General features: G+C 43.7%; 1 protein-coding gene across 28 annotated transcripts in view; it reads left to right on the top strand.

Moving 5' to 3' along the window:
* GRIP1 (glutamate receptor interacting protein 1) overlaps positions 1-18863 on the top strand; it is a 598510-nt gene that overhangs the window by 354859 nt on the left and 224788 nt on the right. For 4 of the 28 annotated variants that reach the window (XM_070271878.1, XM_070271866.1, XM_070271859.1 and 1 more), the window contains exon 1: positions 16589-17018. The exons of 23 other annotated variants lie outside the window; for them this stretch is intronic. In XM_070271878.1, the coding sequence (XP_070127979.1) occupies positions 16781-17018 (238 nt within the window). In that variant the 5' untranslated portion in view covers positions 16589-16780. Of the gene's footprint in view, positions 1-16229; positions 17019-18863 lie in introns of those variants that run through there. One more of the 28 variants, XM_070271877.1, reaches the window with a different exon arrangement.

Raw genomic sequence — 18863 nt, 5'->3', positions numbered from 1 at the left:
TACTTTACATATGATTTAATATCCTTACAGTAGGTATTTTTTATTATCTTAATTTACAGTAAAGGACACTGATGCTAGCAGATGATAATAATAATGACATATAATACATATTGGGCATTTACTCTGTGCTGCTGGCACCATGCCTGTCTGCCAAGATCTTGAAAAAATCATGCGTGAAACCCTGGTTTTTATGGCCATAAAACGAAAACTCCTTGGGAGAGTCTGGGTAGGGGGTATGTGGAAACTCTCTGGTTCTCTTTTTGCAGCTTTTCATTAACTCTAAAAGTAGTTGAAAATGAAAAGTTTTTAAAAACTCAACGTAACAGCTCCTCAGCACGGCTCCCGGCTGTCCCGTCTGGATACCGGCCTCCTGTCCTAGCGATGAGTGCATCGCAGGGACGTCACAGCTCTGATTGTGTTGGGAAGTCCTTGCAGCTGTGCACTGCCGAGCGCCATGTGTCTAGGAGGTGCCATTCTCAGCTCAGACCCGGTGGACACATGTACTTAGTGTAGCACTTTCCCCCAGCAGATGGCAGTTAAACGTCTTCAGAAAGGAATGCCTTTTTGTGATGCTCACAGCGGTACCATTTAGGCCAGCAGCGACCCTGGCAATGAGGGGATATGGAGGAAAGGGGCTGGAGTCAAGAAGTGTTTAGAAGGTGAAATGAGATAGCCAGCCCATCTGGTGCTTTGATTTTAAAGATGTCAGATTTAACTGAAACCAAATGACCCACCAAATTTATCATCAAGTCGAAGCATTTAATCTTCCTCAGCAGAGTCCTTCCGTGTATGCCTCTGCATAACTTACCTCATTTTAACCCTGTTCTCCCCCTGGCAGCGACGTGAGACACAATAGGAATCCAAGGAAGAGTGTGGAGTCTCTCATCTGTGAATAAACTCTTAAAGCTGGGGACTTTTCCCTGAGTGGGCTTTAGGGGGTCCATAATCTCCCTAGAATTATCTTGTGTTGCGAGCACATGAATTTTGTGTGCATTTTACCTGGGGAGAGATCCCCGAACATTCACCAGATTCTCGGATGGGGTCAGGGCCATAAAAACACATCTGTCTGAGGGCGTATCACCTCTGGAGGCCTAAAATAGGTTAGGAGGGTGACAGGGGCAGCAAACACAAGTGCCTACAAGGGCCAGGCAGATGAAGTAAACCTGGGGAGACTGGTGAGCTGTATACTGTATGCCCCAGATGTCTAAAGAGGCGGTCATTGCACAACCCAGCTGGGAGCTGCCGTGCAGGGGTGCAGGCCCAGTGTGGGGTGACCTCTGGATTTTTCAAGAGAAGCCACAAATCCAAAATTGTAAATGACTGCAGAAATTTCTAACGTGTATGATTAGCGAACATTTCTAAATAGCTCCAGCAAAACGAATGTACCCACAGTTCGCGTGTGACCCTTGAGCTGCCAGTCTGACAACCTGAGTGAAGACATCAGCCGATGACAGATGAGCTTGAGCCCTGGCTCTCTGGGGATGGGGAGACATGCCACGGTAGGGAATACTAATACCACAACTAATTGTTGTCGTTGTCATAGCAACCACATCCATAATAATAAAGGCCAACACTCCTGCACCTACTGTGTACCCAGCACTATGCTCAGTGCTTTATTCACAATAACTCCTGTAACCATCTCCACAACCCTGTGCGGTAGCTTACCACTGGTTTTGCAGACATTTATGTAGCATTTACTGTATGTCAGGTACTATTCAAGGGGCCTCAAGGCACAAGGCTTAACTCATTTAATTCATATAATAATCCTCTGAGTAGCTAGGGAAACTGAGGCACAGAGCTATGCAGTAAGCCACCCCCTAGCTCCAAACCCGGGCAGTCTGTTCCAGAGCCGCGCTCTTAACTGCTGTGCTGTTCTGACTGCCCTGCGGGATGCTGCGTACTGGCCGCTCTTCCCCTCCCTCTCAGTGGTGGCGCTTAGCGGTCCCAGACAAGCCTCCCCACGTTGGCATGGCGATGCGCACTTCCAGCCGGGTGTAGTCAGCCCCAGGTCCTCTGTGAAATCCATGTCATTTTCATGCATCACCAGACACACTTTATTCAGTCTTTGGGCTTTTTTAATCTCCTCTGAAATGAGCAGATCATAAATCCTTTGCTAGATGAGATTTCCAAATAATAGTGATCGATGGCTTGGTCTTTGTCTCCCAACCGGTTTAGCCCCAACCGTCATCACAGCTGCTGAAGACGGTGTTGGAAGCAGACGCGGTGCCAAAAGAGAAAGGACTGCTTAGTTCTCCACTCAAATTCCTGTCTCCTCTGAACCTCCCCAGATGAGAGAAGTTTCCTGAAGACCTGCACAAAATAAACTCCTAAGTGAGAAGTTACGGTTGTAATGACAGAGAGTTAACATTCGTCTGCAGCCGCCGCGTGGGGTCTGTGTCTGATGCGGGAGGGTGGGACAGGACACGGGAGCATGCAGTGAGGTGCTGAATGCCTTGTCTGCAGTGCTGTCTGTCGGTGCCAATGCAGAAATCCAAACCCTGCTGAGAGATTGATAATGGGAAACCGAGGGAGGGAAGGAAGGGAAGGACAGGGTGGGAATTTACTCCACCGCTGTCATAGGCCGTGAATTGTATCAAATGGGTCTCTAATTTCCTGCTTAGAAGATGCCCCATATTGAAAAAAAGAAAAATAGATTTGGCTGTTACTTTGCAGCATTGCATTTCCATCAGCACACCAGTTTATGATGCTTCCTGTGAGCGGTGGGTCTTAGTGGTTGGTGCACTTCCATTAGCATATGATTCTGCAAAATATTTCATCCTCTTGTGAATCCCTTTTCATCACTGAAGCCCCTGTACCCGCCTCCCTGAACCAGTTCAGAGAGAGGGTCTGTGGAAGACCTCTCCTCCTGGGGACTAGTTTCAGTGTCGGTCCTGAGAATAAAACATTAGGTATGAGGCCAAAAGAAAAGTAACTTTGGAATAAAAAAAAAAAAGCCTGTAAAAAAAAAAAAAACAAAAAACCCTTTCATTGACCACTGGGCCTCACAACCAAAAATATGAAAGAATGAGTGAGCACCGCATTCCGAGAGCCTTGCAGGATCCCAGGCTTCATAGTATAGCCAGCCATTAGAAGCCATTCAGAGGTCTATACAGCAAGAGAGGGGAAACCTGGTGGATCTAACCACCTTTTGAAAAGTGTATGTATTTTTTTAATATCCTGTGAAAACTTGAAAGTAGACTTTTCCCCATTTTCTTTTTAATTAAGTGTTTTGATTTTTTTTTTCTTGCTTTATGGAAGAAAAATCTGCTGTGTCCATTTGACACTTTTTCTTATTGACCCTAAACATGAGTCACAGGATTTGCACAAACCTAATGGTTCTAATAGATTGTGCCCTTGTCCTCAGTTAGGACCACGAATATAAATGACTGAAGGCATGTTGCTTAAAGAAACTCTTACCTGGGGCTGGCCCCGTGGCCGAGTGGTTAAGTTCGCACGCTCTGCTTCGGTGGCCTGGGGTTTTGCTCATTCGAATCCTGTCTGCACCGCTCATCAGGCCATGCTGTGGTGGCGTCCCACATGCCACACCTAGAAGGACCCACAAGCAAAATATACAACTATGTACTGGGGGGATTTGGAGAGAAAAAGCAGAAGAAAAATAAATTTTAAAAACACATATTAAGAAACCCTTACTGTGAGAAGTGACCTCATCAGAATTGGTTGAGAAAGTCTGAATTTAGTAGCAGTTGCTCTGGAGTTGAGCATGTGGAGGACAGTTCTAAAGTTAGAAGGTGAGGCAACAATCTCATAATGTCAAAATTACCTCAGATCAACCTTTGTATTTCTTGAGTTGAGCAGATAGAATAGTTGGCTAAAATATAGGGGCTGGGTCGTAGTCGAGTACAGAATCATAATTCAGTGTGATGAGATGCTCACCTGACAGGAATCAACCAAGAACTGAGACTATGAATGTGTGTGTATAGAGAGAGAGAGAGAGAAGAGAGACCCAAAGTAGTTGAAATCGCGTAAGTGAAATGTGTGTAGTTTGACTCCACTGTATCGCATTGTTGACACAGAGTGTAGTGATGTGGTTTTTTTTTCCTTACCATAAATCCACGTTTTGTCCTTCCTTCCAAGGCTTGTTTCCATGCAGCCTGCCTAGAAGACCTGAAGCCCCAAGCATGTTTTCTTCACCCTGAACGACCACGGCACAGGCACTGCTGACAGCTATTTCAGGATTCGTTTATTTGGGCCTTTTCTCAAGAAGAGCTTCGCTCCTCAGGGCAGGTAGCCAGGTCCAACTTCTCGTTTGTGTCTCTAACAGCATCCAGAACGTGCTCATCCCAAGACAGTGTGTGTCATTGAGTGGGTCGTTTTACAAGGCTCTGTACTAAACCTTTTTGGTTTGGGGCGTGTGGTTGAAGCTCCCCCATCTTCTGCTTCAGTTAGTATTTTTCACGTAGACTAGATTCTGTATCTGAAACTTCCTAGTGACTTATAGTTCACAGCTTGCAGCTGAGAATTATCCTGGGAAATCTCTTGGCCTGAAGAAAACGGTCTGTAATTTTGTTCCAGATTGTTAATGCTTCTTATAACTGGTGATGATTAACATTTTTTTTAACAAAATCTCAGCCTTTTTGAGGAGCAGGGGGAAGAAAGGGCTTGAGAGATTTTCCTGGAGATAAACACACACATGCACATTTATGTACATATTTGCATGTATGTGTAATTTTATGTTTTATGCATAGATATGTTTTATAAATATTTTTATAAATTTTTATAGATGTATATATAATAATTTATATAACAATTTTACAGGCTTGGGGAGTTGGCAGGGCAAGTTAACCATTCAAATCATATAGGTGAGGGATCTGAGGTTTAGAGAGGCTGAGTGACTTCTCTGAGGCTATGTAGCTAGAAATTGATGAGGTCCCATCTCAGACTGAGGTCTTTGGCATTTTACTATCTGTTCTTGTGTTCATTCATTAAGTGTTCTCAGTGTTCCAGTTACACGTTCACTGTTACATATTCAAAGACAAACAAAACCCGGGGGTATAGCTCAGGGGTAGAGCATTTGACCGCAAAGACAAACAAGACCCATCTCATCTTTAGGGAGCTCACAGCCCAGTAGAAGAGATTACCAGTTAAACCAATCAGAACAGTCCCCAGCATCCCAGGCAAGGGTGGCAGAGGGAACAAAGGCGCGGACTCCAGAGTAGACCGGCGTGTGCTGGGTGCCCCTTGTCTCTCTGCGTGGCTGGAGCTTTACAAACAGGAATGTTGAGACAGGGCTGGAGAAGAGGCTGGGACCACTTCATGAAGATCCTTGAAGGCAATGCTACAGAGATTGAAGGGTTTAAGATAGGGATAATCAGCCCTTTTTTTTTTTTTTTAAGATCAGAGAGGTAGGAGATGAGAATAGAGGAGATTCATGCAAAGTTAATGCTAAGACTAATGCAAAAATTAGGCAAGACAAGATGTGGTGGTAAAACAGGGCAGTAGCCACTGAGATGTGGAGGAGTTGGTGGGCGGTTGGGCGTGAGGAGCGAAGAAGGTCAGGATGACGCCCAAGAGCCTGGCCTAGGGAACTAGGTGGATGGTGTGTCATTTACCAGGGTAGGAAATGTCAGGGATGATGCGAAGCAGAATTTGTGCCACAACAAAATGTTGCATCCTAATCCAAGTTCTTTTCATAATTATCGTAACATAGAGTGTGCTAGGCCTGTGTTGTTCAATATGGTAGCCACATGTGGCTAGTGAGCACTTGAAATAGAGCTCTTCTGAATTGAGATGTGTTGTAAGTGTAAAATACACACCAGATTTCAAGGCCTAAGGATGAGGGAAAAAAATGTAAAAATCCCACTGATAATTTTTATGTTGATAACATTTAGATATATTAGATATAAAATATATTATTAATTATAAAATGTATTATTATATATAAAATATATTATTAATTATATAATATATAAAATATATTATTAATTAATGTCATTAATGAATTTCATCTGTTTCTTTTTACTTTTCTAAATGTGGCTACTAGAGAAATAGCTTATATATGGTCTTGCATTTGTAACTTGTATTATATTTACACTGAATAGCACTGCCTTAGAAATCAGTAAATAAAAGATGTTTAAAAGGCTTAGGGCAACAAGGATTTCAGAGCAGCAGTGCAGAATCCCTCCCACGTGCCTCATCTGTGAAGCTGATTTCCCACTGTCCCTCAGGATACTTTTTTTTTAATTGCGGTCACATTGGTTTATAACATTATATAAATTTCAGGTACACATCACTATACTTTAACTTCTGTATGGACTACATTGTGTTCACCACCAGAAGTCGAGTTGCCGTCCATCACCATACAGATCTTTTTAAGAGCTCTCTGTGGCCAAAGTGGCCTGGGCGTATTTGGAATCTGCTGGCCCTTGGAGCACTTCTACTGCATTTTCTGAAGCAGGGGTGTTTCTAAAGCTCTCTAAGAACACTCTCAAGAGCCTGGGATCGTGCGTCCAGGAAGCATGCTTGGGGAGAGGCAGAAGGCACGCGGAAGCCTCTGGAAGCACAGGGAGGACCCTGAAATGGGCAGAGAGGCTCGGGACTTGACACTGCTCACCAGGGCTCTCCTAGCCAGGGTCCCCCAGGTGGTCCTGAAGCATCCTGACACACGACGTGCCTGCCCCCAGCTCTTGGTTAGTGTAAGCTCCCTACAATGTCTGTTTATTCGACTTCTCTGGCACAGGAAAGAGCCTAAGAGAGAAAGGTCCAGAGGTGGCAAGGACCTCCTGCAATTGAAAGCTGCTGCCAGGACCCCGCTCCCTGGGGCTGAGGTGCCTGCATTAGGGCTGCTCTCGGGCACGCACCTGTTCTGTGGTTAGCCCTCAGCCTCTTACGTCCCAATTAGTAGGGACTGTACACTTTGAAATAGGAATTCTTGTTCTCCTAGTTCTTTCCTCTTACGCCCCCTTCATTCATTCATTCTTTCATTCAAGAAAAAATTTATTAAGAACCTACTGTTCTGCAGATCCCAGGCCCTGAGCTCCCCAAAATGAAACCACCCGTGTCCTCCAGAAGCTCTAAGTACCCTGGAAAGTGGACTGTACAAACTGACAATCATTGCTCCAAGACGCAGTGGGCACTTAGAAGACACTCCGTCCACTGCACAGTGAGGGGACTGATAGTTCCTCCTGCACAGGCTTTCTGTGAGATTCAGTGAGGACATGCATGTCTAGGCTGACACCATTCCCAGTACACAGGGAGCTCCACATAAGTGCCAGCCATGCTGCTACTGCTGCTCCTAACAATGACAATGATGGTGATGATGGAAAAGATGCCGAGAGTCATCATGACCAGTTGATCTGACAGGTTCTCTGAATTCTAGCCAGAACCCAGGGCCCCTAACCTCCTCCCCCCTTTCCTTGACTTCATCTCCCCCTTGGCTTTCTCCACACCCCCAGTTTCTTGGTGGCTCTCTACCTGTGCTCCTGTCACTGGATAGTCAGGTAAATCCTTGCATTACTGTCGACACAGGCTTTGTCATAAGCCATATAAGAACTTTGAGGGCCCGCTTCAAGTTAATTCTCTGTCTCATGATGGGAAGCTGGACTGAGGTCATCTCCAGGCCACTGGCCTCAGTTTGGTCACCCGGTCAGTTCCAGCCAGACGCCCTTGCCCTGCACTCCCATTTCTGACCCTCCACTGCCCTCTAGTACCTACTCACCCCACTGTGCAGCCAGAACCTCAAACCCACCCCGCTCTTGCCAGGTTGCAGGGGGCTCACGGACCTGATCTTAAGAAGATGCCTGATGAAAGAAAGTGACCCACTTTAGAATGACCCTCTCCGCCGACTTCTCTCTTCTCTTTCCTCGTTTCTGCCCTCCTTCCACCTTTACAGAGCCCTTTTCCCCTTTAGGAATTCTTGGAGGGCTGTTTCCTCTTAAAGAGACACCTTGACTTTTCTTGCCCTCAGAGTCAGTGAGCAGTGATTGAAAGTGTTTACAAAACATCCCCAAGGAACCCTTTAATGTTATTTTTATGTGAAAAAAGTGAAAAATAATGGGAACTATTTTTTTTAAGTGGGAGAGAAGGGCTCTTCTGGGGTATGGTAATGAGCTTAGGAAGACAGGATATGGTTAGTAGAAACCTTTGAGATTTGATAATGTGGGTTTCCTCTGAGAGAAGCACAGAAGGACAAGACCTTTCTCCTCCTTGTTTTCTGAGTCTGTGCTTCTCATATAACTGTATTACAAACGAGGCAGACTCCAGAGCCCCCTAACTTTTTTTCAGTGTACACACACACACACACACGCACACACACATGCACACACATACACATGCACACGCACACACATGCGCACACACACACACACATGCGCACACATACACATGCACACACATACATACATATTTGGATATTACCATTTCCATAAACCCTCATGCTCTTTCTAGAGCACTCTCAGTTGACAAAGTGCTTTCTGATTCATGATCTCATTTGATCACCATAGCAGCCCTGTCAGATGAGTGAATTCAGTGTCATAATAGAACGGCAGAACTCCATGTAATAGAATGGCAGACTAGAATGTAAGGAATTTTAGAGACACAACGTCCTTGTTTTACAGACCAAGAATCTGAAGCTTAGAAAGAGTATTGGTCAAGACTTTTTTGATCTCAGGTGTCAGAAACCCAACTCAAACTGGGCTAACAAAAGGGGGGCAATATTGACACATATAACTAAAAAGTCCAGGGTGTTACAGCTTCAGGAATGGATGGATCCAGATGTTCCAACAACATCTCCAGGACTCTGTCACTCTCCATCCCTTGACTCTGTGTTCCTCTGTCTTGGCGTGGTTCAAAGACAGCGTCTCCCAAAGTGGTGATAAGGTGGCAGCTCCAGGTGTATAACCTACCATTCTTGGTGGAATGAGATCATCTCCTTTTGCAGTAGTTCTAGCAAAATTCCTGGGATTGCATCTCATCAGCCTGACTTGTATGGCTGCCTGTTTCTGGACCAATCCATGTGGCTAAGGGGATGGTATGCTCCACTTGGTCAGACCTGATGCCCAGCCCTGAGCGGGGGGCAGTTGGAGGGAGTGCCTGCCCCACCCACACCGCATGGACTGAGATTGGGTCCTCAAAAGGAAACCAAGGTGTTACTCCTCTTTAAAGGGGAGGGGCTTTGATGCTGCACAGACATAGTAGTTTATAAACATTTTCTGTAAAGCAGTGCCACAGTTTGTAGGTTGGAATTCTGGACTGTGGGTATAGTGTTCTGAGCTGAAATTTCCCCCTACTAATGCCCTTTCCAGCAAAGAGATTGCGTCTTTTTCACCTTCATACTTGCAGGGCCCGTGGCGGTGGCTGGCATGCAGGAGGTGCCCAGGACTTTCATCAATGGCCAGTCTACAACAGCCTCCGAACCCAAACCTGAGACTGCTGACTCCTTAAGACATCTTTCAGTTCTTCCATCCTATTTCCTGGATTCAATTTGCCTTTTTTGTACTTTGCACCGTCATTTCAGTGTTATTTGATTAAAATATTCTAGTGGGTGGTGGCATTTGTCACTGTTGCATGTGTTTAATGACCCAGGATACCCATGGCTTAAAGGAGTGAAGGAGTTTGTCCTCTTCTTTGTATCAGATATGATAATTATGTCAAGACTTACTTCTCCCTCATTTTATTTAAATTCTTTAGATTTTAATGCATCTGTAACATACCTTAAAATAAGGCCAGCTCAGTTGTAGTTGAATGAGTAAATGTCTTAGAACTGAGGAGCCTTTTGCTGTAGTTTGTGTGTTGTGAAGCACGCATGCTTACTATGGAAAGCTTAACTCCTATCTCCACAAAACGAAAGGTGTCGGAGTAGCAGCTGAGGCAGCAACAAGATCAGTTAGAGCTTAATTGTTGTAGTACAAAGCCCCATGGAAGACAGAATTACAAAGGTTTTAGCCTTGTGTTGCTGGATATGGAAACTTTTTAAAACAGACGCATCCCGTTACTTCCGAGATACACTGTATCCTTGCCAGGCCGTAAGGATGATTTGGGGTCACAGTCTACCACCGGGATGACTGTGTATTTGCTGCTTTCTTCATTCACTGAGCCAAGCCTCGAGAGAATCCTTTTTAATTTTAGTATCTTTTCTTTGCCTTTTTCTTTGTTGCTCTTGCTGCTTCTGACTTCAGTGAAAATCTAGCTGGGTTGTGTACTTCTTCATATTTGGGGAACAAGGTCCTTATGAATCACCTTGTCAGAAGCCCCAGGAATGAATCTGAGAGGTGTGCTCTGGAAGGCTGGGTACGTGCCACATCTTTCCTCCACAAACAGGCAGTTTTCAAGAAACATGTTGTTGTTTGGAAGAATATGCACTTAAAGTGGCAGAGCTTTTTTTTTTTAAGTAGTTTTTGACTTCTTTTGTAGAGGAGCTTTAGAAATGATATTGCTTATAAAAGAATCCACTAGAAGGGACATCTCCCCAAATTTATTTATTCAACAAGAAATTTATTGAACACTGGCCATGTGCTTGGGACAGTTCTAAACAATGAACAGAATTGACAAAATAATTCTGCCCTCATTTTTAAAAAAAACAAAAAAGCTCCAAGTGGGAGAAGGCAAGCAATAAACAAGTAATTAAAATAATGTGTTGGGTGATGCTTAGTGATCTGGGAGAAAATAGGTTGCACTAGGTTGGGTGTGGGGGGTACTGGGAATAACCGCTTCCTCCAGCCCTCCTTTAGAAACCTCATTTCTTCCGTTGGTCTGAGCTGGTGTCCAGCACGCCACCACTCCGTATGGGTGGGCCTTTGAATTAGTTGTGTTTCCTGGGGGTATGGAAAACAGACATCCTTTAAGTCAGCTTTAGTCTGTGCGCCTACAGTTAGTCTTTTTAATTTCAATAATGACTTTAGAACTTCTCCTTATTGGATTTCCCACTTTTCTTTATTCTTCAGATAACATATTTATCTTCCAGGTGATGTGCAAATTGTTGGTCATGAGTATTTGACATAATGGGCTGTATGTTGTCCTAATGCGTGAGATTAGTTATATGAAAGTTCTCTTTCATTTAGCCCGAAAAAGAACAAATTTGACTAGCACTACAAAATTTGAAGAGTGATGCTGCCCCCAAAGAACTACGCAGTTATGGATAAAAATAAAAACAAGTGTTGCCACTGATTCTGGGATGAGGTAGGAGGTATTCCCAGGAGGGCCCAGAGCCTTAGTGCCTAGAACAAAGTGGTCAGTGAGTGTTTGTAAGAGGAAACTCCCACCGCAGAGACCACATGGGGTTGGACAAAGATGCTGGGGTCAGAATGGGAGTGTGTTAGAGAGGTCGAAAAGTGGCCTGGAAAGGAGTGGACTGCTGAGGAAAAAGGTGCCAACGCCAGTGAGTTCCTGGAGGAGGAGCATTTATCCTGTGGGGACAAATGAGGAGCCAGGTTGGGTTCAAGTCTAGTTGAGATGGTTGTGAAGGGCGCCCACAGACCTGGGAATCAAGGATCAGGGAAGGTGGTTTTGGAATGAGAGAGCAAAATGGGGCTGAGGATGGAGATTGGGATTCAAAGCAGAGAGATGATTGCTACAGCCTTGGGAGTCAAGAAACGCTGAAGAGGGAGACAGGATGCTGTGCCCGAGTGTGGGGGAACTCCGTCATCTGGGAGCTGGAGAAGGAAGGGGCCTGAGAGCGAGGAGATGTTGTGGGAGTTGAGGGAGGGGGGTCACTTTGTGCCGTTGCGATCATGGAAGAGTTCACGGAAAAGGAAGCATTTTAGCTCTTCATCCCAATGCCCATCGGGGAGTCTGGGCTCTGTAACCAAATGCCAGATTATATGACACCAAATATATGGTGTCTAACAAAACCTTTTCCTATTCTCTGTTCTCGGCACTGTATACAAATAACGTTGTTAAGCCTTAAGCCTAGAAACGATTTTTCACTGTTTTACAGATGAAGAACAGACAGGTTAGGAAACTTGCTCAGGGTCCCACAGCCATTTAGTGGTAATAGCAGGATTCAGCCAGGAAGTATGGCTAAAACCTGGGCTTTGGGCCACGACACCGTCCTCACCCTACATGATGCCTCCGTAAGGAGTCAGATCTGATGTGGGCCTTTAGGGGGCTGACTTCTGGTGGGTTTCCTCCTGTACTGCATTTCTCATCTTCTCCGTAGTCTTTTCTTTTAACATTTCCCACTAGGTGCTTTGGGCTAACACATTTCTAGGGTTCTTACCTTTATGGGAGCTTCCCTGGCCTTCTCATGTTCACTGCAGGCAAACTTCTTCCCTCCACCCCGAGAAGGGCACGGAGCCCCAACTGGATAAGCAGATAGTGCATGGGATGCACGTGAGTCCCTCCCTTTGTGTCACAGCACACCAGAGGCTCAGCACCACTAAGTGATTTTTAATCACCCCAGATTTGCAAGAGCATATCCTGATGACATTTCCTAAAGGGCATCATTACTTCTACAGAAATGTTTTCTCATGAAATATTTGTAGAAACTGCCTAATAAATCCTGTCTTGGGCAATTACATCAACTCTCCACACCCGAAGAAGCTCGTCATCAAATGAGGTCTTGCTTTTTCTGTTCCTTGTCGTGGTTCCCTGCTGCCGCTCAGCAGTGGGAAGTGCTGTTGGCCGCCTGACGCGGTATTGGGTCTCACGTCACATGCTCCGTGAATGAAGTGACAGACCCTGGGCCCCAGGATGATGATGTGTTTGAGGCTCCCAGTTGCTTTCAACGTCTTTGAGAAGGAAACTGGAGATGATAATAAGCTGAGTCAGTGAGATTGTCCCTAAGGAGCTAGAAGGGGAATGGTCACATTTTCAGACCTCCGTGACCCCTGTGTTGGGGATGGGCCTGGCAGTTTTGAACTGTGAGGGACGACATTAGTATCTTCAATATTAGCCAAATTCACAGGGTCCTGTGCTGTTTAAATAATGACCTAAACATGTTAAGCATTTTGAATCAACTGCATTCAAAGAAAAAGAAAGGTAATAGTTAAATAAATAACCAAAGAAATGGGATCTGTCAAGTGTATTTTGTAACAGATTTGCTAAATCAGCTGAAGAAGGTACAAGTTATTTTAGTAACTTAATCAAGTTGATTCTAATGATATAAAATAGTGGGGTGTTCAGTTGTGGAGTTAACCCTGTTGTTTTGTCGTTTATTTTTTAAATGAATTTCCCGCCTGTAGGTATATGGCAGGAAAGTTATGGTTTATAATAATTCTTTTTTGTTAAGAATTAGAAGAATCTGTAAACAGCAGGGATTATTTCGGGGGCGGAGATGTGACATAGAAGAATGAATACCATGGAGGAGAATCAAGGAGAGAGAAAATTAGCAGAATGAGGTAACTTGTGTGTGGATATGTGGGTGTGGGGGGGTGGTCCCACCTGCTGATGGCGTGGTGGAATGGTTCTGAAAATATAATGGAACCCTGGGGCCAGTCTGCAGGAGCCACACTCCCCACCCCCATCCTGTGATGAAATTAGTACCATACTGTCATTGGCAGTGATATTCAAAATATTTAAAAACAAGCGTGACAGAGACACCAGCCAGTCAGAATGGACAAGCTGCTTGGTCAAATGGCTTCCTTTGGTAAACACTTGGTGCATAATGGCCTGGTACCTAGAAGTACCTGTCTTAACTGCCTCTGGTTTCTGGTTCCTTCTGGTCACCGTGGTTCTGGACACATCAGCTGTGCTTCAGAGGGGTGAGGGCACGGGCAGAGGATGAGGGGAGGAGAAGGCAGCAATCCAGGTTTGTCTGCTGCCATCCTCCTCAGGGCTCTTAAAGATTCTTTGTTAATTGGATTTTTTCCCCTATAATCAGGACCACATTTTTTATCAGTGGAAAAAAGACGCAGTAAAAAGGCAAGGAATAGAAGGAATATTCAGCAGGGGTGAGAAGCCTTGGATTTTTTCCTGTTCTTTACCACTTACTAGCTGAGCGACTTTGATGAAAAATGCGCTGAGAACCAGGTTCCTTATCTGGAACAAAAACCTGTCATAGAGTGGCTCCAATGATGCATTATGTGTGAAAGTGCTTTATAATCCGTTAAATTATAGATATATATAAAAAACATAGTGTACTTGTATTTTATCTTAGGAAAACTAATATTTTAAAGAAAGCTTGAAATAAGAATTGTCATTTTAAGGGAATAACCAGCCCTGAATCCAGCAAGCCCATGTTTTCCTATTTCGAGGGTGTTTTTCACAGAGGAGTAAATCAAATGAACTAGCTCTTCTCCAGGTCACTTTGGAGCGTACTCAGATATATATATTTTGTAGCATGTTGCCTGCTTTATATCTCCATGGTCCCCACTTGGCGACCCTCAATGAGCGTGTTGTTAAGTCTGAGTTGTCTGGACAGCTGAGCCACCGAAATTAATGTGGTTGATTACAGGGTTCCAAAGACACATGCTTGTGTTAATCTGGTGGCTGAGAAGTGGTGACTCTGTCCCGTGGTGGCTTGTGTTAGGAGTCTGTGGTCCAGTTCCCCCAGCTGCCTTGGCCACCTGGGATCTTGGTCCTACAGGTCGGGAAATTTTGAGATAGGAAAACTTGCATCCTGGAAGGCACGTTGCCAGCGTTAGAGTTCAGGACCTGCGGCTAGGCTGGAAGCAAGGGAAGGGAGGAGGAGGAGCGTACGGCAAGAAGACTGAGCTGGGCCTGGCCCCACGGAAATCTCTGAGGACTAGAGAGGCCAAAAATGGAAGAAAGTGGGAACGCATGGCAGATTCCCTCGTTTCCTGGAAAAGAGTTACCCCAGGATGGCTCTTTTTCTGTAAGATTCCTGACGCTGAGCCTGCTGGTTCATAGGATATATATGAATTGGCAGCCACCAAATCCAAAGAAAAAAAAAAATTCCCCTAATTTGAGCCCTCAGGAACCTTTCAAAGGGTTCCAGGATGGGTTATTTCTCCTGCCAAAAAAATTAGGACGTTTTAGTAGTTGTGAAGATCTTTCTTGGGACCAGAGGACAAAGCTTTAAGAAAACTTGAGCATTCTAATAAAAGAGGAATTATTTGATCATTTTAGCCTTAAGGAAGAAGCAGATTAGGTCTGAGTAGGCATAATAGCAGGGGGCAAGAGATTCCTCTGTGATTTTGGGTTTTATTTGAATGGATATTAATAAAATGGGCTGGAGTGTTGAAGTTCCACGGACAAGGTTTTCTAATGCTGTTTGACAACTGCATATTCTGAGTGCCTGGATTTAAAGAAAGGTGTTAAATTTGGGGTAGGATCTTTTAAAGAGCTAACTATAAATATTAACCTCACTTTAAGAAATAACCCAATTCTCTAGCACTAAGGTACATCTCTATTTAAAGCAAAAAATATCAAAGAGGCTAAAACCCTGTGAAGGATGACCCTAGAGAAGAAAATGAAATGGGTTGAAATTCAGAAACAGATCTATGCTAATTGCAACAGTTGCAAATATTTGATTCTGCAATATAATCCATTTAATATCCTTTCCTATTGATTCCTGGTGGCTGACTGCTTTTAGAACATACTCATACGAGGACTCGGTTCTTCTCAAAAACCTTTAAAGTAGATGCTTACGATATTCAGCTATTTTTCACACAGAAATTATTTTTCAATTGGACCCCAAATAGAATGCATATGCCTTTCAATATCAGTGGATTGAAATTATTTGACTTAGTATGGAATTTAGGAATGAAGAGGAGAAAGCTCTGTCACTAAATGTGGAAGAGTGGAAGTTATTTCAGAAACCAGCTTGAAAGTTTTTTTTTTACAGCCTTAGAGTAGAGAATAAGACTGTATGAATAATTCATGTAGTCCTAGAAATATTAATCAAATAGTTTGGACAGTGATGTATCTTTTCATTTTGACTAATTGACTAATCTTTTTTTTAAGTTCCTGGCCAACCGTGAGTTTTTTTTCTTGGTTTTCTGAATGTTTGTCTTCCCTCCCGTGGGAGATTTTTTTGCTTTTGATTAAAATTCCATGCCAAATGTTCATTTGTATTGACTATCTAGTGAGTAGGCTGGTGCTGGCAGATGAAGCAGTGTGCTCTGCCTTCTTGTCATTTTGTGAATGGATTGGGAAGGCTTTGCTAATTTGCTCTTCACTCCACTGGAGCAGATACTCAAGTATCTACTCTGTTGCAAGACTGTTTTATCTGCATAATGAGAAGAATGGTTTGGGGCAGGATTGTTTGGGAAATAGGATAATAAGGTACATTAAAAATAGAAATACTTGGCGTTGTTTGCTTTTTCCTGGTATCTTTAGAAACGGTCTTGACTGTATTGCTTTCCAGCCAAGTCCTTTTTTGGAAAGGGTGGTTAAGAGGCTGGGACTCCATCTGCCTGATGAGATCTGCTTGAGCCTTTCCCTCGGCGCTTCTTGGGCTTCATGGCTAAACCTAGACGGTCTTGACGGTCATGGATCTGTGAAGTGCCAAGTAGGTCCTTCTGACTCAATCAGAGGGCTGCTTCCCTTCTATAAGCAAGAATATTATTCTCTCCTGAATCCCCAAGGGAAACTGCCTCCCTCCAAATGATACATACATTTCCTCCTAAAGAAAGAGTGCAAGCATGCCAGGTGCCTTTCCTGTTCCATGCGACCTGAAGCACACTGTCTGGATGCTGAGATGGCAAGGGGTGGGGGTGGCTGAACCGGCTGCAATACGGAGCCCTTTGCCTGAGACTGAAGGCATCGCTCGGTGCTCAGAATTAGATTTACAGAATGGCTCCTCTCCCAGCGCGTCCCTGCTCTCCACAATTTGGTGCTTTGTTGCTATCGAAACAGCCCCACTTAAGCCTTTGTGGCTGTGCAGGGGAGGAGGCTGTGCGGGCAGGGGTGGTAGTAGTGGTGAATGACACAGCTTTGCCAGATGACATGTAGCGGACCTCTGCATCAGCCAAGAGGAATTAAGCTTTGTCACTCCCCGCTGGGACTACCTTTCTCCTGGTATGTGCGCAAGGAATTCAGATGCTGCCGCTGCAGCCACCAGAGCAGAGCCCTGAGTACACTTTGCCACAGAAAGCAGGGAGCAAGAATGATAGCTGTCTCGTTTAAATGCCGTTGTCAAATTCTGAGGCGACTTACTAAAGGTACCGTGATTTCCTTGTTATTCACTCAGCCAGTCTGTTGCAGGAGCCTATAAACACAGTTTCATGGGTTTTCCTTTCAAATATGACTGCCTTTACAATTTATTGTCAGGCAACAAAGAACTCAGTGAAAGATGTATAGATATATATACGTACAGGTAGCCTCGGCTTGTTTCCCCTCCTTACATCCTGCTTGTGTTTGTGGCCGAAAACGTGAACCCGGCTTGTGTGATTTTTTTTCTTGGCGACTTCATTCATTGCTGAAAAGAACATGTGTTTGGGTCCGGGGCTGAAGTTATGAGGAGAAACCGTCCTTTTGCATGCTGATTAACTGGTCAAGAGGAGTCAAGTGTGTGATCCTGTCCTCTCCATGATACGTGTGCTAAATGCAGCTGGCCGCTTCAGGACTCGCACAGCTGGTGAAGCCACAGAGTCGTTGTTTGTTCTATTAATTTCCAGCATCTTGTGAGCTTTGTCCCAGGACAGCTTTAATTTTTTTTACGTGTTAGAATTGCATGTTCAGAAATGTAGGTAATTTGAAATGCTTGGTCCTACGTGATATTTGAAGAAGTTTATTTGAAAGTAAAACTCATTCGTCTCTAGCTTATCATCGAGAATTACTGGCTTGAGATAGTCTCTCTTAGAACTCTAAAATATTAATTAAATCTCTCTGTAATATTGAAAATATGCTTTTCTTTGAAATCACTCTATCGATATCATCTCGTTTACTTTGCATGCATTCTATTGCAAAGCTAGGGAATGGTTGCCTTAAAAATCCTGCCTTAGGTGCGTACAGATATGTGAGTCCCCTTGCCTTATTTCCTTTAGATAAAATCTTCTTTAGAGAGAATTTATTATTCCAAAACAAAAAAAACTCCTCACTCCGAGTGAAAGTGTATAGCTGCAAATGCGTTTCTTTTTTAACCTGTACTATAGAGTACTGTCAAGTAATTAATGGATGTAATTATGCTCTGGAAGTTCTGAACCTATAAATATGTTAATGGATGCTATTTCTATCACTTTAGCTTGACATATCAGAGTTCTTCGATCACCAGCAGTGCAGCTAAAAATGCAATTAATATTTTATTTGGCAGAAGAATGAGCACAAAGCACATAGTGAGAAATAGATCTTGAGTCAATAACAGGAAAGAGAATAAATGCTAAAGCCCAACTTCCTGAATACATTTGCAAACTGTTTGAAGAGCAGGGCCAGCCCTCGAAAAGAGGCTTTGAGGGAAATACAGGAAAGACTATCCATGTTAAATTAGGCTGTTACATGGGGCAGTAAATTCTGTTTTGACTTTATCCTCTGCAGTTGGTACAAATGTACAATTTCTGTTTATGAATCACTGTTAAAAGATGATCCTTATGTGATGGTTTGGACTGAGACTTTCAGGGACTCTTACTCTAAGAAGTTCTTTTCTTAGCTGATTTTAGCATTGGCTTAACTTGATGTTGAGAAGTTGGTGTTCCTCCTACATTGCAGTCATGAAACAATCAATATTTTCTGTTCATGTGTATCGGAAATTCTTTTAAAAATCCTACATACTAGGATGAGAGCGAACCCAAGCAATTTTTAATTCTTAAATATTTTTAAACTTTTTCCAATTTTCTGAGTCCTATGGAAGCTTTGATCTCCTGCACTAAAGGAGATAGACATGTTTACTAAGATAGTTGCTAAAAATCTGGATCCATGAGGAAAGTATTGATACGTCCTTTTTTCAAAATCTTTATATCTGCTCTTTTCTATTTGGTATTTAGCTGAAGACTGCTAATTGATGACTAAAATAAAATCTCCATATGGCATCAATTTGCCTTAATTTGGCTCCTCTGTGTTTGACTGGATGT

Source organism: Equus caballus, chromosome 6 (assembly GCF_041296265.1).
Source record: "Equus caballus isolate H_3958 breed thoroughbred chromosome 6, TB-T2T, whole genome shotgun sequence".
Taxonomy (NCBI): domain Eukaryota; kingdom Metazoa; phylum Chordata; class Mammalia; order Perissodactyla; family Equidae; genus Equus; species Equus caballus.
Note: the sequence above shows the minus strand (reverse complement) of the source record. Positions and strands in the feature narration are given on the sequence as shown.